The sequence below is a fragment of the Diabrotica undecimpunctata genome, chromosome 3 (assembly GCF_040954645.1).
Source record: "Diabrotica undecimpunctata isolate CICGRU chromosome 3, icDiaUnde3, whole genome shotgun sequence".
NCBI lineage: Eukaryota > Metazoa > Arthropoda > Insecta > Coleoptera > Chrysomelidae > Diabrotica > Diabrotica undecimpunctata.
The window spans coordinates 143,182,432-143,206,083 of record NC_092805.1 but is presented as its reverse complement, the minus strand read 5'-3'; the positions used below and the strand labels follow the sequence as shown (position 1 = coordinate 143,206,083).

Here is a 23,652-nt window from a genome sequence, read left to right as displayed (position 1 = left end):
CTGTTTAATTGATTTTGAGAAGGCATTTGACAGAGTGTAACCTAATCGGCTTAAAGAAATTTTATTAAATAAAAACATAGACAGTAGAGACATTAGAATAATATGTAACCTCTATTGGAACCAAACAGCAAAAGTAAAAGTTGAAAACGAACTAATCGAGGATACCCAGATTTGCCGTGGGGTCCGCCAAGGGTGTATTTTATCACCCTTGTTATTCAATTTATACAGTGAATTTATCTCAGAATTAGCGCTTGCCGAAGTCAGTGAGGGCCTTATAATAAATGGTGAGCCACTTAATAACATAAGATATGCTGACGACACGGTCCTTCTGGCAGGAACACTAGAAGAACTGCAACACCTTGCTGAACAACTAAATATATATTGCAACGATTATGGACTAAAAATAAATTTAAAGAAAACCAAGTTCATGATATTTACAAAAGCACAAAACATCAAAGTTAAGCTAGTACTATAATACAGAATATAGATAATACAGAATATAGATAATACAGAATTATAGATAATACAGAAATTGAACAAATATCTTCGTACAAATACCTTGCAGCATGGATCACAGAAGATACTGATCAGACAAAGGAAATAAGATGCCGCATTGAAATTGCACGCTCAACTTTTAATAGAATGAGAAAACTTTTTTGTAATCGCGATATCAATATATCGCTCCGAATAAGAATGCTTCGATGTTATATTTTCTCTACCTTTTTGTATGGGGTTAAAGCTTAGACACTTAAAAAATCCAACATTAAAAACCTAGAAGCATTCGAAATGTGGTGTTACCGACGTATTTTGAAAATATCATGGATGGATCGCAAAACAAACGAACAAGTTCTCGAACAACTGTGAAAACAATGCAAAGTTTTAAATTCCATAAAAATCAGGAAATTGGAATACTTGGGGCACATCATGAGAGGTGAAAAATACGAACTACTAAGGAATATAATGCAGGGTAAAATCAAAGGCAGAAGAAGCATAGGTAGACGTAAAATCTCGTGGCTACGCAATCTCCGTGAATGGTTTGGATGCAGTTCAATTGAACTATTCAGGCGCGTAACCAACAAAATTATAATTGCCAGATGATTTCCAATCTCCGATAGGAGCGGAACATGAAGAAGAAGAATAAACTCTTCTTCAGATATTGACAAATTTTGATTAAACAATTTACTTTTTATTGCAGGAAATAATAAAAAAAAAACAATTTCTGTTAGATCGTAGTAGATTCGAAAGTAGAACTTGTGATTGTTAAATGATTATTCCTTACTAAATGTAGTCAATTGTACCATTTATGTATAAGACCCCATCGCACGGTAATTGATCATTGTCTTGGCAACAACCAATTTACTACAAATTGGCTGTTGCCTAGATCAGTTCAAGATATTTATATTAAAAAAACTGCGGCGATAATTAAATTCGGAAAACCAACAATAAGCACGGATGAGTATTTACTGATCAATAAGTCCAAACTAATAAGTTCAAACGAGTTAATGAGCCCACAATTGTCCTGTTTCACGCAATATTTTCCACGTTAAAACAAAAATTAAAATTATTTGTTTGATAAACCTTTCTGGAAACATATACCATCGGAAGATAGGTAACTTTTGACTAATTGTAGCTTTATGATTGCATTGAACATTATTATCCTCATGTGTTTTCATTGTATCTTTTTAGGTTCAAAAATACAATTCATAAAGTATTTATTTTTAAAGAAAAATTTTAATGGAGAGTAAATAAACACAGATTCATTGTATAAAAAATTAAACCCTACAATATACATGATAAAACGACAAACTGTATTGATAAAATTCCTTGTGAATATGAACAATATTTATATTTGAGTGAAACTTTAAGACCGCTATTTATCTCCGCAGTCCGCTAATAGTGAACACATTCATACAGGTATAGTCTGTTGTTTCCTGCTGTGTTTATTTTGTCATAAAGCAATTGACAATTATTCTGATTATTTATGATTTTTTACATTATTGACATCTAAAAGATCACAGTTGTTATTTTCCCCCTGAATAATTGTTCAATTATCGAAAATATTAAGTATGGTATATTTTTTAACATTCAATGAATTCCTTATAAGTTTTCCTGTTTTTTAATACCTTACTAAGATATATTGATAGTTTTCTAACTGGAACTTTATTTATTTATGATTTTTTACATTATTGACATCTAAAAGATCACAGTTGTTATTTTCCCCCTGAATAATTGTTCAATTATCGAAAATATTAAGTATGGTATATTTTTTAACATTCAATGAATTCCTTATAAGTTTTCCTGTTTTTTAATACCTTACTAAGATATATTGATAGTTTTCTAACTGGAACTTTATTGTCTTATTTACAAATGAATAATCTAATTTTATTTTTGGTGCTCTGTCGTATGGAAATCGCTTCAATTCGTGATATATAACAAACCATTTGAGAAAATAAATTTTGTGACCCTTTAACTGTATAGGCACATTCGTATCACACACACCAGCTATTTTTATCTAGAGTTAGTTTCTAGTCTATTTTGCAAAATTGCTCTCGTAAAGGCAATAAATCTCATCACTATTCTGGAACGCGGAATGGACTGCAGGTGTGCTGTTGGGCAATCGATCTTTCACGGAACATTATACACGTCTGATGAAATGCTGAATAGAAAGAAAACTTGCAAAGCAATTTTTTTATTGCTTTATGACGGTTTTTTCTAATGTAGAAAAATACTTGCTTTCTGCATTAAAGTATTGGTGTTATTACTATGTACAGGGATATGTTACATAAAAAGAATTTCGAATATGAAAGAATGAACTAAAAATAAGAAATAGAGATCTAGTGTTTAGAACATAAAAAAATGACGGTGACTGTAGAAAACTAGATGGAAGATTTTCTTACAATACACACTAGGAAATTGATAAGTACAAAGTTAAACGGTTCTGTTCCACTAGGACAATATACCTCTGTATTTTAGAGAGAGATTTTTACAATTTTGCAGTCTGCAAGAGAAATTAACATAGTCCTTTCGAACTTAAGTGGATTAATATATGCACAGGTAGCCAAGTAGTCATGGCAGCTCTCATAAACCCTAAATTGGACCCTAGGCTAGTTGGGGAATGCCGAGTAGAACTCGACATACAGAAAAATCATTATATTATTAGACTGGTATGTCTTCCAGGAGACCGGGAATTACACGACAATGAAGGAGCTGATGCACTTGCCAGAAAAGCATTAGCAAAAATACTTTGATCTTGATTAGAGCCTAGGAGTGCCAAAAAGCATCGTCGGCGACCGGAAAAGAGCCTGAATCCGAAGATAATATAACTCACACTGGGAAAATATACCCGGTCAATCATATGTCAAAATAATGATTGAGTCAAGAGTCAACAGTCAACAGTCAAGAAACACCTGCATACAATGGGATTGTTTTATGGAGACTTGGAACCTGAAACAGTCAACCATACCTTGCATGACTGCGAGACTTTAGATCGCAGGCGTCACACACTTTTTGGAGACTACCAAGTGCCTCCATAAACATTTGGTAAACATACAGTTGACCTGTACAAAACGGGGACAGGGTTCCAGAGTTCTGAAATAGGTAACATGTAGAAATGAAAGCTGTATAATAAGCCAATTGGTTGCAGTATAACCGATGGCTTCCACGGAAAAAAACGACACTAATGAATATACTCTCAAAAGACAGATAGACTTGATTCTATTTAACAGAAATCCTCAAAAGCAAATTATATACATGTAGATGAAATGACCCTTTAGAATAACTAGAGTAACATATATCTGGACAGAGAGATAAATAGTCTATTACAACACGCCAAAGAAAATGGAAAGCGTATCGAAAATCTGGCTTTATGAACGTGAACATGCGTAAAATGCATTGTAGCTGAAAATCACGGCTATGCAGATTTTTAGTCTCCTTATGTTACAAAATAAGCTTTTAACTTCAGCTGAATTGAAGAATTATCTGCATAAAATGAGAACTTTGGATGGATAGTTAATCAAAGATTTGACGAAGGCAATTTATCATCCAAAAAACTAGTGCTACGTCTACTGCTATTATTTTAGAACATAGCAAGTTGCATATTGAAGTGACGTGTTGTCTTCAAAAGAATCTATACTTTCTTTTGAGTCACTAGTCAAGGAAGCGTGTGGAAAGCAATTTGCGAAATATAAGGTGACAAAAATATTTCAATGCCCCTACTAAGTGGGATTTTGTGGCTGAATATTACATGATGCAAGAGTGATACGTGACAACCATTTAAGACAAGAATATGGTAGATTTTATGTCTATATATTGACGATACCACGAGTGTGCTAGGATCGGTAATGGATATTAAGAAGGTGACGGCACTGCGCAGACGTGTTAATAACTTCACTGATCTAAGTTCGGTGCTTTAGACAATCGGGGAGAGTTAAACAAACAAACAAAACTTTTAGCATTTAATAACTACATTACCAATAGGGGGAGTTATGTAGAAAGAAAAAATCCTGACTGAGAAACATACAGGAATTATTCGAAATACCAGAACCTGCAAATATAATACATGTGACACTTTTTCTTCTTCTTCTTTTTATGTAGCCATGACCCTGTCTGTTTTTCAATGTGCCTCCAGAATTGTCGTTCCATCGTTTTCGTGGTCTTCCTACTGATCATCTTTCTATTGGGGAACCGTCTCTTGCCGTCTTTACTACTATATTTGTTGTCATTCGGCTTATATGATCGTTGAATTCTACTCTTCTATTTCTTACCCAGTTCTTGATGTTCTCCACCTTGCATCTACGTCGAATGTCTGTACTTCTAGCTCTGTCTCATAGTGTCTTACGATCAATTTTTGTGTTTTCATCTCTGCTGTTTCTAACATTCTTTTTGTCCTCTCTGTGTCAGGTCTTGTTTCTGCCGCGTAAGCAATTGTTGGTCTGATGACTGTTTTGTAAATTCTGCCTTTCATGTAGCTAGATAGATAATGTGATGCCTAGATATTTAAACCCCATCACTCGTCTTCTGACAAGTCACATTATCTGACCTTCCAACTCCAAATTTACATCTTAATAAATTTGTTGTTGTAACCATGTACCTATTTTGTCTTTTTTGGGAAATTAACATATTTAATTTTCTGGCGGTTATATTAAATTGGTGCAGCATACATTTTAAATCATCTTCACTTTGAGAGAGTAGTATTGCTTTATCTGCATAGCAAATTACTTTAAGTTGTTTTTCTCCCATTTGTTATCCATTTTTAGTTCTTACTTTTTTTATTATTTCCTATATTATCAGATTGAACAGTAGAGGACTCAGGAAATTTCCGTGTCTTATCCCATTGCCAGCTTCAATAGGGTCAGTTAGTTCTTCTAATTTTAATTTTATTGTGTTGTTTTGGTAGATATTTTCGATCGTTTTGATTATTTCTACAGGTATCTCTCTTGCACATAATAAGTGGATAACGTCCTTTAATTTGACCTGGTCAAATGCCTTCTTGAGGTCCACGAAACATAAATATAAACCTAAAACCTTGTTGTTCTTCTGCTACTGTTATAATTTCATTCAGTTTATTTGTTATCACTTTGGTTGTTATTTTAGTGTTGTGTTTAATAAATTAATTACTCTGTAATTTTCTGGGTCCGATTTGTCTCCATTTTTGAAAAGAGGTATTAGGATACTTGATCTCCATTCTTGAGGAACTCTATTGTTTTTTGGATAAGTTTTAATAGTTGTTTGGTCAGATCTGGTCCTCCGTACTTTAAGAGTTCGTTCAGTATTCTGTCCTCTCCTGGTGATTTTCTATTGTTTAATTTCCTTAATACTTCCTTTACCACTTCCTCCTCAATATTTATTGCTTTGTTTGTCGTCATCTCTAATGTTGATGGTTCATTATCGTCAACTTTGGCAAAAAGGAATCGAAAGTAGTCTACCCATGTTTTTTTTCTGAATGTGTTTCGTTTTTATTAGTTCGTTCATCTCTTTTCTTAGTCCTCCAATCATTCTCAATTTTTTTGTGTTCCGTAGAAGTCGTGTTCCATCTGTTTTGGAAAGTTTTGCCACTGTTCCATTTTTATTTGTCTCACTAAAGTATTCGTTTCATTTCTGATTCGTTTATAGTGGTTGTATGCCTGTTGTGTTTGTTGTGTTCTGTATTGTAAAAAGGCTTTCTTCTTTTCTTCACATTTTGTCTTCACTTACTCTCTAAACCATGGTGTTTTCTTTTTTGATATTTTAGTGTTCGTTATTTTCCTCTCTCCAAGTGAAACACAAAACAGATAGTCACATCGTATGATGGTCGCCAACCTTCGGCAGAAGGTAGCATGTAAATAAGAAGAATACCAACATATGTTTAGGCTGTCCCAAGGGCCCAAAACGAAAATACTAGACACTTATTGTCAACTAAGTTAAACATTTTTTTTGTTGGAAATAAGCCACAATTTTAATTTAAAATTAAGTTTATTTGACGTTTCAATTTCCTCTTCGGAAATCGTTCTCAAAGTACAAAACATGAATTTCATTTTATTGTCACCGTTTTTTAATTAAAGATATTCTCTTAATTTTTTTCATTTTCGGATAACATCTTGTAATTTCATAATTGCATTTCTGGTATATATTTATTGTTTCCTCTAACGTTTATACCAGATCAAAAACGTAGAACGTAGTAAAACATTTAAAAATTTTACCAAAAATAATTTTTGTGAACTATGCTCTCTAAATGCTTTTTGTATATTTCCATGATTTTGCTGCACAAAACTGTTTCCAGTAAAGAAATTAATGAATCCTTTTAACTAAATTGTCGTCTGCAATTAAATATTCGTCGGTCAGCGTGTAATAATAAAATTTGCACATGTACTTGATTGAGCAGTAATTTAATACCGAATAATTGTTCGGTTTGCTCTCTGATAAAAAATCTGTGACATCTCGCTGTGTTAATTACATCATGTAATATTGTACGCTACTGCAAACCGAATACGGTACAAATAATGCGATGAATTTATTTGATTTGCTTGGCAACTTCGTCGAGTATTCGATAAACGTCAGATTAGTGATTATTTGAATAATTCCTCCGGTTTTTTGTGGTACACGCCTAAATACGTAAACAAAATATGTAAGATAGGGAAAACAAACTCGTAGAGTAACAGAGTAGAAAATGAAGGTAAATAAATAGATATAAAGAAAGATAGAGGCAGATTTAAGAAAAGGTAAGTAGATGATATCAGAACTGCAGCAGTAAAACAATGTTATAACATGCAAAACATATGATAAAGATGAGTAAAGCAAGTTGAATGAGATCTCTAGAAATCTCATTCAACTTGCTTCACTGATATAAATCAGTCCTACAAAGAATACCTAATATTTATAAACTAACTTTTCTGGCCTTCTGGGAAGCAAATTTGTCAATAATTTTGGTGATATCAATTTTTTAAGAGAATTCGGATTTGATAAAGATAATGGGTAAAACTGTAACACTTCCTTGTGCCATATTATTTCTTAATTTATTTTTAATTTACTGAAACTTCCTTTGCCTAAAGCCACAAAAACAGTCTCTCATTTTAACTTTTATAGACTGGTCGCAGTAAAAATGCCAATGCTGCATGCCTTTAACTTTGAAGAAATCATTTTTAAGTTCTAATTTACAAAGCATAATGCATAATAAGCATAAGCGTTATATGAATAAGCCGACGCTATTATCGTATTAAGCGGAAAACACACCAACGCGATCACGACGCGATGGCGTTCACGATGGCGACCGCAATTGGACGCGTCTGAAACAAATAAGTGAATCAGCACATATTTATCGCGACCTGCTAGCGATCAGAAGAATTTGTGCAGCGTTTTGACGGCAATCGCGGCGATATAAGGAGTTTAGCGGAGAACACATCTAAGCAACCACGATGGCGATCGCGTCCACGATGACGATGGCGATCTCGGTTACTGTAGAAAGCGAACAAATCGGACCGATAGCACCCTGCGATTTCAATAGTATAAATAAGACAGTTGGAAATATAGTTTGTAAAATGTGCGATTTACAAGAAGAAAAAGCATAGTCAAAATTTAATGAAAGGTATGCGTTCAATTTTTTCAATTTACAAATCCAGATATTAATGCCGTTTATTTTGCAGAAAAAGAAGAGATCTTTGTGTACATGATATTAATTTAATTTCATAAATTTTATCCAGAACTTTGCAGAGATGAGAACCGTTTCTATTAATATATTAGAATGAATTTTAAAATTTGATAAAATTTTAAATCGGACAAAAAATCATCAAACAGCAAACAAATTTTAGAGAACCAGTTGATGTAAGAGAACGATTTTATTTTTAATATGTACGTTTTTATAATCTGGGTGGGACAGGTCTAAAAATATATCATATATTTTTACAATTTTTTCAATATTCATTTTTATTTGCATCCACGCGACCTGCCATAATCGTAAACTGCTGCGTTCTGAACGCTAAACTAATTATATAGCCGCGATTGCTGTTAAAGCGCTGCACAAATTCCTTTGATCGCCAGCAGGTCGCGACCAGTATGTGCTGATCCATTTGTTTCCTAAAGACGAGTCTAATCGCGGTCGCTATCGTGAACGCGATAGCGTCGGGATCTCTTAGGTGTGTTTTCCGCTTTTAGCGTTCAGAACGCATTAATTTACGTTTATCGCTGGTCGCGTCGATGCCAATAAAAATGGTTATCGAAAAACTTATTGAAATTTTAAATAAATATCTGTCATATATTGTTCGACCTGCCCCATTCAGATTTTGTTGTTTGGTGATAAAAATTTTATCGAAACTTTCAAAATTCATTCTAAAATATGTATAGAAACGGTTCTTATCTCTGCGAAATTTTGGGAACAATTTATAAAATTTTCCTTGTTGCTTCTGCCTCAGGTTAGTGTCATGTACCCAAACATCTCTTCTTTTTTTGCAAAATAAACTGAGTAAATATCTGCATTTGTAAATGAAAAAAATAGAACGCCCAATATCTATGATTAACATTTTTTATTCAAATTAATTATGTTATATACCTTTAAATTCGATTGAATTGTCTTTCTTCGTCAAAAAATACTGCAACATGCAATGCTTCCTCTTCTTGAAAATCGCACATTTTATACACTATAATATTTCCATCTGTATTATTTATACTAATGAAATCACAGGTCGCTATCGACCCGATGTGTTCGCTTTCTACAGAAACCGAAATCACCATCGCCATCGTGGACGCGATCGCGATCTTGGTAGCATTGTGTTCTCCGCTTTAAGCACAAAAAACTATTGCCGCGTCTGCCACAAATTTTGCTATTAAATGATGAGCGTGTCAATCTATGTATGTAAACAAGACAATAGGGCCGATTCATTTTACACGACACTTAAATTTCTTAAATTATGCTATCGAACAAATGGGACTTTTTATTTTGATTGTTCCATAAATTACAATAAGTAGTTTTTTTTAATACGTGAATAATTAGATTTTTTAAGAAAATTAGATGCACCCTATGGCCGCTTTTTCCTTGGGCCGCCTGCGCGCGGTGTACTAACAGCGCACCTGCTAGGATTGGCACAATTATATGAAGAATTAAAACCAAAATATTTATAATAGAAATCTTAATCCTAAAGCTGAAACAATGGGGTAGTACCAAAATGATGAAAGCTCAATTTCATTAAATGTATAGAAAAAAGGAAAAGTTTGAATTAAACAAAAGTAATGAAAACAAACATGAAACCATGAATAAAAAAGTTAACGTCTATATCTGATACTTCAAAATGATTACAAATTTGGAAAAAGAAGACTTTTAGGACAAGTTGAATATATTTGGATAGCCTCATATTTAAGAGGAACCATTGGTGTTTTTCTAATATTTCGGATGATTATGATTTATAAAGAATTCACAAATAAAAATAATACGGGTTTACATGGATTACAATGGGAGTTTACGTCGTTAGCATGTAAGGTCTTATGAACGTCTAAATAAATAAATACATAGTGTTGGAAATCTATTTTCTTTGACCTTGCACTATAAAAGCTCTTTTAACGGTTATGTCAATTTACGTCTACGAAATTTATTTTTATCATTATCACCGTATCTATTTTCATGTCAACAGCCGTTCGGGGTTGTATCATAACGATATGAGTATCCTGATATTGACATTTCAAGGTCGATTTCAAAGCTATTTTATAAATAAGCTAGGTGGCTCGTCATGCAGGTTTTAAGGAAAGTGGATTTACTTAGCTGAAAGAGTTCATGATACTGGAAGTCTTTTGTGAACGGAAATTTTTATGTTGGGGAAACATGGTAATGTTGACTAATGTAAAAAAAAAATAATAGAATGTATATATATATATATACATATATATATATATATATATATATATATATATATATATATATATATATATATATATATATATATTTGATTGACACTTCGGAAACCATTTTATATAAATAAAATATATTAATGTTTCGTATTTTAAGTACGATTTCCGAATTAAAAATCTAAACATCAAAATAAGCTTATTTCAAAGTCACATTGTGCCTTATTCCCATTAAAAATAATAAACTGCATATGATGCCACAATAAAAAATTCTTCATACAAAATTATTTGGCAACGTCTCGTCTTCCGATCTCTCAATTCGTCAAAGCACCGAATCAAAGTAAGGACAGAGGTAACGAGTAGAAGTGGGTCGTTAAAGTTTTTATCGTAAACCGATTTTCGTAAACAAGTTACTATGATTGTTTAACAGTAGTTTCAAGTAAGAGAGTACCTACATAAACAAACATAATGGCTATTATCGTTTATGCACAATATTTATTGAAGTGAAAGAAAGTAATGAAGGATATATTTATTATAACTTGAAAAATAAACTAAACAATACAACCCGATATTAGTAATTGTACTACGTCGGATACTTACGTAAGGTTACCGTTTGCTAAAATTTTATCGCAAGATTCTTGCAGGCAGCGTACCATAACATTCACTGAACTATCCACTTCAAGTATTTTTGGCCACTCATTGTACTTGTTATTTCTTTAAAATGCCGTAAAATTTGGGAAAGTTGAGAACAAATAATCCAGTCTTCATTATTTAGATTTGGTCTAAGTCTAAGTCTGTATTAACTAATACCAATGTGAAACGGATTGCCTCTTCTAACCCGATCATTCTTTTTAACATGTAATAGGTGAAGTTCTACCTAGTTTCCACGTCTTGGATTGGCCGTTTGGGAACTTTGTTATGTTGTAATTGATACTTATAAGGTACTTTTTTTGAAATGTGTTTTTTGCCGAATTGTCAAAAAAAAGACTTTTTATTTTATCTATTTCTACACGACAGCATTTAAGTGCGTTCTCCACCAATAAATTTAACGTATGAGCAAAACAATTTAAATGTTTTCATTCCAAAACATCTTTAATAGCTTTGACCATATTTGAGGCATTATCAGTTACTGCAAAATTTACTTTTCGTTTTAGACCCCACTGATTAATAATTTCACTAATTTCAAAACCGATGTTTTCTGAATTATGGTTTCCAGAAAAATGGCAGCAGCCTAATAAAACCGTTTTAGATTCTAAATTTTCGGTTAAATATTGTCCTGTTAATGCGATGTAACTCTCAGTTACTCCATATGTCCAGAGGTCAGTAGTAATACAGATATTTTCTACTTTGTGATCTAATAATTTGCTCAGTTTTGATATAACATTCCTGAAGTAATGAACCTGACTTAATGAACAAGTTTTTCTTATTGGCGGTTTATATCCAGGAATCCACCCTGCAAACTTTTTAAAAGCTCATTCTTCAACTATGGAAAACGGATCAAACGAGTCTTTGCATATGTTTAGTAAATCCATATCTATTTGTTTCTTTTGTTCTAAACTAATATTCTTATTAATGGAAGTATCCATCACCTTTTGACGCTTGGGTGGCGGTGGCAGTATGTCAGTACTTGTAGTAGAAGTAGTCGATACGGACAGAAATGTGTCAGGAGAAGTTTCAATCATTGCAATATTCAGAAAGCGGACCATAAAAGCTGCATCTTCTACAAATGTGGATTTTTTGAAAATAAAATTATTATTCTTATACTAGGTCAATAATTTTGACTAAGATAAATAATTCTTAATTGAATATTTACAATAAATAAATCCTTTGACGAACTATCAATAAAGATTTGAAATCAAAAATGCAGATCAATCGTAAATCGAAACTCATTAATTAATCAGAATACCTAGTTATACAAAAGAAAGAGTTAAGAAGCTGGTTACCTCTATACAAAAAGAAAAAGAAGATTGTACTAGTGAAAATCAACCAGTACAAGAAAAAGAAACTGATAAAGATGACTTAAGTCCATGGTGTATTTTTGATGAATTAACTGGACATGACTCATCTAAACATACACCTGTATCGAGAGATGTAAAAGAAGTCGACATGTATTTGTCTGATGATATTACCCACAAAAAATTTCGAACGGAGATTGGAACTGTTCATTACAGTGGTGAAAAAACCATCGCCATGTATATCCTAACTTAACCATTATATTCATAAAATATTGTAGTATTGTAACAAAATCTGTTCCTTGTGAACACATGTTCAAAATCTGAATTCATTTTAAATAAAAGAAGAACACGGTTAACAAGAAAAGTGGAAAAACTTATGTTTTTAAATGTCAATTTAAACGATTCGCGATTTAATAATGTGTAATATAAATGTAAGTACTATTTGTATTGTTCAATTTATTTAAGTTTAAGTTATAATAAATATGTCATTCGTTAGTTTCTTTCAATATAATAGCCAATATGTTTGTTTGTGTACTAGCTTATTTGAAACTACTGGTAAACAATCAACTAGTTACAGTTTACGAAAAACGGTTCCGATAAAATTGTTAACGACCCACCTCTAGTTTCTTATGATCGGAACCAGAGATATGTAAAATATCTCTGATCGGAACTAATCGGAACTAATCGTCTCACTAATGGGCAATGTGCGTCAATAAGAAATATGGAGGGGAGACCAAGGGGAAATATGATTGTTATCTTTGTCTATTCGCTGAAAATATGATTTTATATCTGTGTTAGATATCCTGTTAAATTTTACCATACCGACCATAAACTTTTACCTACACTCTATATATAAAGTATGGTCTGTGAGAGAAATGAAAGGGGAAAAAGACTGGTTCAGTTTGCATACTACCAAAACATGCCTATTGCAAATACCTACTTTAAGAAAAAAATCAAACAGAAAATGGACTTGAATCATTGGATCAAATGGAACATATATACGAGTATATTAGTATATGCATAATATAAATAAACTCCACGTGAGAATTTCCCATGTTTCCCACTAGGTCTCTTTCTTTTTGATTTTCATTTCGACCTTGAAACTTCTTGTGGCGCCATAATAATTCTTCATTGGTTGACGTGCCCTGCTTAGCTCTACGTCTAATTAAGTTTGCAGAAGTCGGGCCATTCACCCATCGCTCTCTTAAACGAGTTCATATATCTTCCTTAAAATTTTTCGTTTCCATATTCGTACTCTTTTCTCATTTAATTATTTTTGTAAAAGATCGATGTATTAGATTTATGCACGATTAACGATCTGATAGCAAAAATTTTCAATCTGAATTGCCCCATTTTATTTTTACATTTTAATATTGTATAGATGAATATAATGAAAAGAAGAATTTATTTAAAAAAATATATACTTAATTATAAAAGTGTAAAGGATGAATTTAAAGCTATACTTAAGAAATCAATATATGTACATTGTACATATAATTAATATATAACCAAATACAAACCTGGTAGGAATAGCCTGAGGCAGATGTTTCAAGATCCTCAATACCAGAATTTTCAACGTAGGTGTCACTTCTGGTTATACCGTTGACCAGTAAAAAACACAAGGATATCATCAAAACTCCTTTCAGTTTCAACATTTTTGGCAGTATCTGTAAATAATATTTTTTAAAAATATTTTTTTATAAATCTAAATAAATTTTATTTTTATATTATTATGTTTTATTATATTAAATATATTATATATTTTATATTTTTCTTTTATTTTTTAAAATTTTTTATTACTAACTGAACTAATATAGATTTATAGATAGATATTTTACTTCCAAAGAAATTGCTTTCTAAATAAACTGGTACAGTCCAGTCGTCAGAGATTTGACCTGAATTTTGCTGAGAATATTACTTTTGGGATCCCTAAAAATATACAAAAAAGTTTACCACTCCTACCCCAGACTTCCACTTAAAACCTCGCAGGGGGAAAATTGATTTATCAAGAATCTGTATGTCGTAGAATCAAAAATTCAAATAAGAAATGTATCTGTGATAAAAGTTTTATTAGTCCTTTTTTCGTAAAATAAACCGTTCTCTCAGAAATAACGGTTGAAGCGACCGGCGATGTTGAAAATCGCGCGAAATCCATTTTAAATAAAATTTGTATCGACTCGACGATAAAAATTCGATATCTTTTGATCCAAGTGTCCTAGCGACAAAAATCAAAATGCATTTTAAATATGAAGAGTGCAGCTTTTATATGCAGTTTTTTTTATTTTGCCGCAAATAAAGTAAGTTGCTATAAATCTCTTTAATAAATAGATGTTGCGCAATTTTTTCGATTTTTTACAATTCTCGTCAATAAAATAAGAGATCAATAAAATTTATTACCTCCATTGACCTGTCGTGGTGGCAACATTTGGCAACAAATATAAGGACTTATATTTGGCTAAAAACGTAGATTTTAAACTTTTACATTGCAAACTTGTCTGATCGCCCGTCATTACCTTTAAAGCCTCAGATTATTTCCTTAACTCGTAATGTTTATTATGTTACTGCATCTATGTAATCGGCAAAGGCAAATACTATCTTTGCTACCCAAGCAGCTATGCCTGGTTTGATTTTTGGATGAGTTCGCATGGCATATTCTATTGCCAGGTTACACAACAATTGGGACAGCGAATTACACCAGAATTTATGCAGAAAGCATTTGATGTTTTCCCTCATATTCTAACTTGTTCAAAGAAGTTGTTTACATTCGCGTTTATATTCAGTATTTAATATTGAAATTCTTCTATAGTTTATACATGATTTCTTTGTTCCTTTCTTATATACTATTACAATAAGGCTGAGACACCATTCTTTCAGCAACATGTTGCAAGGTCTTTCTTATTAATTGATGGATTTTACTTATAAGTTTATGACCGCCTTTTTTAATTAACTCAATATTGTCCAGACCTGGAGACTTATAGCTCTAGGTTTTTTATAGCTTTTCTAATTTTTCACAGGAGATATTTCTATTTCAACCGTTTGATAATCATTTATTTCCGTTGTTTTCATCGTTTTTATTGTTTTCATCAGTTTTATCAGTGACGTTCTGGACATTCAAGAGTTCTTGAAAATATTTGGCCCATCTTTCGATTATTTCATTTTCGGCCTTTTCCCATTTTTATCTCTCACGAAATTTGGATGTGCAATCTCTTTTATGTTGTCTAACTTTTCTGTAGAATGTTTTACTTTTATTGTGTCTATGTTTTCCCTCTACCTTTGCAATTTTTTCTTGTAGATCATGTTTTTTTTGCCTTAGTACTCTTCTAGCTGTGGCTCCTTCTTTGTTGAATTGTGCATGGTAAAACAGCATGAGACCAATTACAAAATTGCCAAAGAAGTGTTGAAAGACCAAGGAAAAGATGGTGTGATAATTTAAACAATGCAAGAGACTAATATCGAAGAAGAAACACAGACCTAAGAAGTCTATATATGTAAAAAAAAATATATGAAGAAGAAGCTAATAAACAAAGAAATAAAGGTAGAAAAAGGATTACTTAAAGAAGAGATATTAAAGTTATGTAAATTACATGGAAAATACAATAAAAGAAAGGAAATTACAATATCTCGGACATGTGATGAGAGGCGAAAGATACAACATCTTGAGACTCATAATTCAAGGAAAAGTAGAGGGTAGGAGAAGCGTAGGAAGAAGACGCGTTTCCTGGTTGAAGAACCTGAGAGAGTGGTTTGGTTGCAGCTCAAGGCAATTGTTCAGAGCAGCTGCCTCGAAGGTTAGAATAGCCATGATGATTGCCAACCTTTGAAAGAATATGACAATAGAAATGACAATTCGAGATTTCCAAGCAATAATAGACAACGGAAGAGAAAGAACAGAAATAATAAAATAGAGTAAGAAAGGAGATGAGCTCTCAACGGTACTATTTATTCTATCACTAGACAAGATAATAAAATAATTACTATTTAAATGGGAATAAGCCACAATTAAAGGTTAAAGTAAGTTTCTTTACGTTTCAATTCCCACTTCGGAAATTGTTCTCAAAATACAAACATTAGTAAATTAATTTACTATGATGACAGTTTATTATCATTTATGCAGCGAGCACGTTGTGAAAACCAGCCCTGTTTTAAAAACCGTAAATAATTTGTGCAAAAGTGTTTCCGGTGCTCAATAATTTTAATACAATGCATGCGTTAGTAGACGTTGCTTTAAGAAGCTTAGTCCACGAGGTATTTTTAGATATATGCTGCCTTCTTAGACTGTTTATAAACAACATAACCTAAAAATTTGCCTGAAATGTTGCCTCTAACATTGTGAACTTCTTGCTGTGCTATTTACTATTTCACTATTTCGTGAACTCGGGCAAGGGCGATATGGGGATGGGGAACGCGTATAACAGTAGCATCGGATATAGCTTAATGATAGAATATTTGACTGCAGATCGAGAGATCCCCGTTTCAAAACCGGTTTTTTTTTAAATTTTTTTAATAAATTTTTTAGCTTTTTAAACATTTCCTTTGATTTATTTGAGTTTAAAATCAATTACAAATGACATAGAACATGAAACAACAGGAAAGTTTATAATTTTATATTGTGTGCTATAAATAAAAAAACGTGGTATAAAAAGTTATTTCTTATAAAACTGTAATTATTTTTGATTGGTCGTTGCTTTGGTTTGTCAGTGATAAAACAAACTAACTGTACTCGTATTTCTCGGCATAAGTAAAACTTTCATCATCATTGTTTCAGACAAAAATGCCTACGTTTTAAAAAAGGCAGAGAGGATCCATCCGTGCTGACTGGACATAAAAGGAACTTAAAGATGCCGTAAAAGCAGTACAAAATAGAAGCATTCAATTCTAAGCAAATACAATGAATGGAGCCTGAATGAAGCATTCAAAGAGTTTGGCGTTTCATGTTCAACGCTGAAGAGAAGAATAGCAAAGGGGTGCTTTACACAAAAGCCCATAGGTGGGCCGCCTGTCCCAACACAGGAATGTAAAAAAATATGCTAAAACAGATCATAAGATCACAAAAATTCGGATTTGCACCGACTAGAACAGAAGTACGTACCATGGTATATAAACTGGCCTATAAATATAATCTACATCACAAGTTTAACCGTCAAAAGGAAACTGCCGGAATGGATTGGCTATATTTATTCCTAAAACGAAATCCAGAATTGTCAATCCGCAAATCGGAAGGAGTTTCATAGGCACGATCAAGGGGGTTTAAACAAGAAACATGTTGCAAACTACTTTTCATTGCTGCAGAACATCTTGATAGAGCCTAACCTATTTGATAAACCGGGAAATTTATTTAACGTAGATGAATCCGGACTTTAAATAATAGACCAGGTTATGTGTTGGCAGCAAAGGGATCTAAGAGCGTAGCGTACCATTGTTTGCTGCAATGGAGAGGGTATGTTTTTACCTCCAGCATGTGTATTGAAGGGAAAAAATGAAAAAGCCGAGTATAAGGACAGTATGCCACCTGGTTTCATAATGTCCATAATGTAAGTCGGCGTACGTAACCAATGTGGCTAAGGAACCATTTTACACCGAGGAAGCCTGAGGAAATAGTTGTGCTCATTTTGGATGGACATAGCTGCCATTGCAGCAGTGCGGATACATTAGAGTTTGCAGAGAAAAATAACATAGTTTTGCTCTGTTTATCCAGTCACACGACCCCTTATCTGCAGCAACTAGAGATATCATTTTTTAAAATCCTATTCTTACAATGCTTGTAGAAAAATTTTGAGACTAGTGTTTGGAGGACTGCTTACAAAGGCATGAATACAAGCAGCTACGACAGACAACGCAATATCCGGATTTAAAAGGACAGGAATCATCCCGTTTAATCCTGATGCTATCCTAGAATATGCCTCTTACCATCAGATTCAGATCAACAAGAGAAAAACAACGAGCGATATGTAAATAGACCTACTTCATCTCAACCGGGTTGTTTGCACTGACATGAAACCACGAATTCCTCAGAAAAACCAACAGCAGAAGTAGATAAAGATCACGAACATGAACGTAGACAAACTTTATTACAACTGAAGTGCGGAAAATCCACAGGGTATCATGTTTTCTTCATCAGAAGCACCAGACTTGACTTTAATAGTGGCAGCTGAAAAACGTCTAACATTCTCTGGGAAACTTCTGAATCATATTTCGTCGATACTTCTAGATAAAATTACACTTGCAAGAAAGAATTCTAGATCTCTAGCTGAGATTTTGAATTCCCCAGAAAACATCGACATCATCATCATCATTGGCTTTTACAACTCTTCGTGAGTTTTTGCCGCGTTTACTATTGCCTTCCATTGATTCCGATCCTGTGCTATTATTTCTCATGGCCTTACTTCCATCTTCTCCAGGTCTTCCCTGACTGCGTCTTTCCACCTTTTTCTAGGCCTTCCTGTCGATCTTCTACCATCTGGTCTTTCCCAAAACACATTGCTAATCAGTCTGTCGTCATCACTCCGTACCACGTGGCCTGCCCATCTTAATCTATTGGCTTTTATGTATCTTACGATGTTTCCTTTCCCGAAGAGAGTCTCTATTTCATTGTTGTATCTGCTCCTCCATTCATTTGTCACGCTGTTCCTGCAAGGACCATATATAATTCGCAGGATTTTGCGTTCCCATACTAATAGCTTATTGATTTTTTTCTTTCTCAATGTCCATGTTTCACTTCCATATGTCACTGCTGGTCGTATTATGGTTTTGTACATTTGGATTTTGGCACGCCTTGAGAGAAGCTTTGACCTCATTAGATGTTGAATGGTAAAGAATGATTTATTCTTATATGAATATAAGAATAAAGACATATTATATAATGATAAGAAAACATCGACAGACAAAACAAAACAATTAAGTCAGTAAAAGGTGGACCAAATGCTAAAAGGAAGATCAAAGAAAAAAACAGTAACTAAAGAGACTACAAAAGGAAATACCAAAACGAAGTAATCTAAGAAATCAAAAGCGTGTTTCAGTGACTCCGAATCCGACTCATCGCTGGATATCCCCTTGCAAGACTATGATGACGACGATAATGATTTTTGTGTAGGGTGTGGTAAGCTGTACAGTTACACTAAAAAGAACGTGGATTGGATCGAATGTATTAGCTGCCAACTTCGGCTGCATTTCACCCTTATGCGTGGGTGAAATGGTGAATTTATTAAAAATAAATATTGTTTTTTTTCCAAACATTTATAATGTCCTAAATAAAATATAACACTGTTAAGCCAATATGTTTTATGAAAGAAGTGTATTTTTATTTTGTTTATATAAACAATTTCATGTCTTACCCTATAAAGACCGTTATATTATTCTGCCATTAAAACTGTGCTATTATGCATTTCCTAATCGAAAATACTATTGCTTAGTTCATTGGTGCCTTGAAAATGAATATTGGCCTGGAGCTAACGTAATAATATAAAAACTCTATTCATGCAAAACACAGCAAATTCTTATATTATCTCATAAAATTTGGAAGTAAAATGCATAAAGTTTCACGACGGTTGTCTACATAAAATTTAAATTTGGAAAACGTTAGATTTTCTGTAATCTGTTTTTGAGCTAAACATATGTGACAAGATTTGAAACTGGTACATTATATGTAAAGTTTCTTAAAAATTCAGCTATGCAGTAAAACTGTCCTAAAATGCAAAATATGACGCTTACAATTTTCATGAAAGTTGTATTTATAAGGGATATCTAAATTATGATAGATAAATTTAAATAAAGGAAATGATCTATGACGGTAAAGACGTTCTATTTATATTCTCCTTGCTATCACAGCTTGCTATAATATTTGTTCTGTCAGTTTAAATTAAATCTTTTATGTCACTTTATTATTTTAAAACAGAGTACGCTTTCAAAATGATGATCTAAAAGTAAAATTGTCAGATAGAGAAAAGGAGAAAAACCGTGTAAAATCTTATAAGAAAAAGTAGCGTTCTATGTTGTATGTTGTTAACGTCAGTCACATAAAACTGAAGTAAGACTACAATCAATATTATCTAGTGAAAAACCAACAGTATGTGGTGGTTCTTTTAAAACCTAATAATCCTATTTATTAAAAATTTAAAAATAAGTAAAAAGATGTATGGTAAAGTTTTTAAAAAGATTTTCGTTTACTATGAGATCTATAAGTAGTTCAAAATGGGTTTCATCTTTATCTTTAATTGTTAAATACCACCAGAAATGTTAACATCAACATTTACTCTTATACCGAAATAAGCAAAATCAAAACTTTTTAGTGACCACCGAACAATAAATCTCTTTAAATCCTTCATAAACTCTTAAAATCCTTAAAATAATTTACTTCAGGCTGTACCAAAAAGCTGATTTGCCCCAAACGTACGTACTTACTCAGAGATGTTTAGACGTTAATCAGATCTTTTATCTTTGCTTTATAGATTATAATAAAGCTTGGCCATGATAACTCATGATAATCCTTACAAAGAAAAATCTTGACTAGCGGGATATACGGTTTGTATTATAACCAGCAGACCATAGTAAAAATCGGAAAAGAAACATCCCACCAAGTAAAAATACAAAAAAAAGTGAGACAATGATGTATGTTGTCGTCTTTACTTTTTATGTATATTCGGAAAGAAAAATCAAAAAAGCTTTGGAAAATGAAATGACCGGCATTAAAGTTAACGGGGTAGGACTGATAAAAAATATTCGATACGCATACGATACAGTAATAATTACCGAATTTTAATTCTTTTGAGAGGTTGATTTGCAGAATATCAAAATATAGTGAAGAGTAAGGATTGTCTCTCAACATTTAAAAGCGAAGCAAAGCTTATGCGGATTAGTAACAACAAAAATGATAATAAGACGTAAAAAAGTAAGTTTATCTGGGAACACATTAACTGAAAATAACAAATACTCTGCAGAGATTAGAGCAATAATCCAGAAAGCACCAGCAAGTTTTATAAGATTGAAAGTCGCTTCATGTAGTAGAAACCAAACCCAAAACTCACTTAATTTTAATGTAAAGTATTCATTGTACTTTATTGTGGTGTCCAAATACTGACTTTATACATAGAACCAATACGTAGATCATGGGTTGACAGAATTACTAATGTGGAGGTGCTGAAAAAAGGCTAAAAAAGAAAGATGTATAAACAACTCTTAAAGAAAGAAATTTATAATACCAGGGGCACATAATAAGTAGTGAAAGATACAGCATCCTACAATTTATCATATGTAAGAAAACATAGCGTGCAAAAGAAGTATTGAGAGAAGACGTATATCGTGACTTGAAGAACCGGTTTAAATGCAGTTAGTGTCAACTTTTTAGAGTATCTATTTCGAAAGTTAAAATAACCATGTTAATAGTCAACCTTGGAAGAAAAGTTGGTACCTGAAGGAAAAGAAGTACCAGCAATGGGATTGTGATCTGACTATATATCGACTTCTGGTTACGCCTTTACACCATGTATTCTATTTGTGTAGCCCGTATTAATTAAAATGAAATCAATTTGATTCTTTATCACCTTGTCTGCTTATCTGATGGCTATTTTCATCTTTAAAGTTATCATTTAGATGACACTTGGTGATTTGTTCACCAACTTTAGCGTTTAAGTCCCCTATAATAAAAGTGATGTCTTCTTTCCTTGTGTAATTAAGTAGTTGTTTAACTATTGAAACTTGTTGAAGTTCTGTATTTATTGAGCAAGGCTAACATTATTTAATTTAGCTTCAATTGTAGTAGCATAACTCTGTCTGAGAATGGTAAAAATTCGTTATTTTTCCTATTTAGTGTTTTATCTAATACAGTTGCTATTTCATTGTAAGGGTATAGAATGCTGTCCCAGACTAATAAACTATACAATTATGGATGTTAGCTTTCTCTGAGACCAGCCACCTTATTTCGCCGACACCAAATATATTTACCGCTAATCGCTTTATCTCTCTGATGACGTTTTTCCTGGCGCAAACATATTTCTAGATTTCCAGTTACCTATTTTAAAGGCTGGGTGATTACGATTTCCTGTTTCTTACTTTTGAGTACGTACTGTCATTTTTTGTGGAAATTTTTAGCAGCTTACCACATCGAGGGTCTACTCCTCGGTGGGGTCATTTTTCTATAACTTGTCATGATTGTATCTTAGAAATAGTAATTATTCTTCATGTTTTTTTTAATTATCGCAATATTACAACAAGTTATGTATTTATTATAGATTTGGTCGTGAATTTTCCAAAAGATGAGCTCTCATAGGACTTCATTTTGATTTAAATGGATTGGAGTAAAAATTGTTTTACAGTTTACTGTATCGATGATATTCATCGTCGCCATTACTGTAATTGTCGTCTCTTCTCGTATCTCTGGGTGAGGAGTCCGTGTTGTATTCTACGGAACTGTATTGCTACCTCAATTTACCAATCTTTTTGCTTCGATCTACTAAAATGAGAATTATATCTATTATACGACGAGGACGCGCTAAATAGACTTATTGACAGAGAATAGCCAGAGAATGAGCCAGCTTACACCTAATAAGGAAAATTGGTGCAGATCAAAGATTTTGGTAGGATCATTTGGAGTACCTACTAGTAAAATATCTTTAGAAAGTAGTACAAAAACAATGCGTATTCTCAAATATGTCCAGCCAATGAGAAAATTTGATAAGGAATTCCTATATACTGAGAAAAATCAATTATATATTATATTTAATACATGGTTCTAAAACTATTTTCTCGTGTCATATTTATTACAACTTTTATTTGAGAATAAATCAGAAAATAAAGTTAATATTTTTATTTAAAATCAAACCCAACAATGAAGACGAAAAACAACGGATTTGCAGAGATACAGCAAATGTGAAAAGTTTCGTTTGGAAAAGTTTTATTTAGAAACTTCAAGACCATTATATGTTACAATAAAACCTCAAAAATATTGTCAATACCATTTTAAAATAATATACTTTAACTTATATATGTCTGAATTTTCATCATTAGTGAAGCAGATAAAATAAACTACTAGAAGAATTTTTGTTTCTGTTTCCAAGTAACAAAATAAAATACATTGTGTTATTTATGTTGTTAGAACCATTAACGAGATAAATAATGAAATGTTAAATGTAAAATGTTTTAATTATGTACTTAGATTTATTTGCACAAAAATAATAGGTATGGAAAAAGTAATCACCCGATGTTCTTTTGCTGTATTTTTTTTAGTAAAAAACTCTATTCTTGTAAAATTTGTTTCTTTAATCCATTAGAATTTATTTTATCAAATTACGAGAATAATATCGGCCAAGTGGACCCTGCCAGAGATGATCCGGTCCTGTTTTATGGCATTTTACATTACTTTCGTCAGAGCTTCGGGCGACAGGTCCTCGCATTTCTGGCG

General features: G+C 32.5%; 2 protein-coding genes across 2 annotated transcripts in view; one reads left to right on the top strand and one right to left on the bottom strand.

The window, feature by feature from the left end:
• Positions 1 to 23,652, top strand: part of LOC140436192 (uncharacterized) — an 821,182-nt gene that overhangs the window by 67,404 nt on the left and 730,126 nt on the right.
• Positions 1 to 23,652, bottom strand: part of LOC140436191 (uncharacterized) — a 64,285-nt gene that overhangs the window by 36,749 nt on the left and 3,884 nt on the right. Inside the window, exon 2 of the mRNA XM_072524889.1 lies at positions 13,781 to 13,927. Coding sequence (XP_072380990.1) covers positions 13,781 to 13,915 — 135 coding nt within the window. The 5' untranslated portion in view covers positions 13,916 to 13,927. The remainder of the gene's footprint in view (positions 1 to 13,780; positions 13,928 to 23,652) is intronic.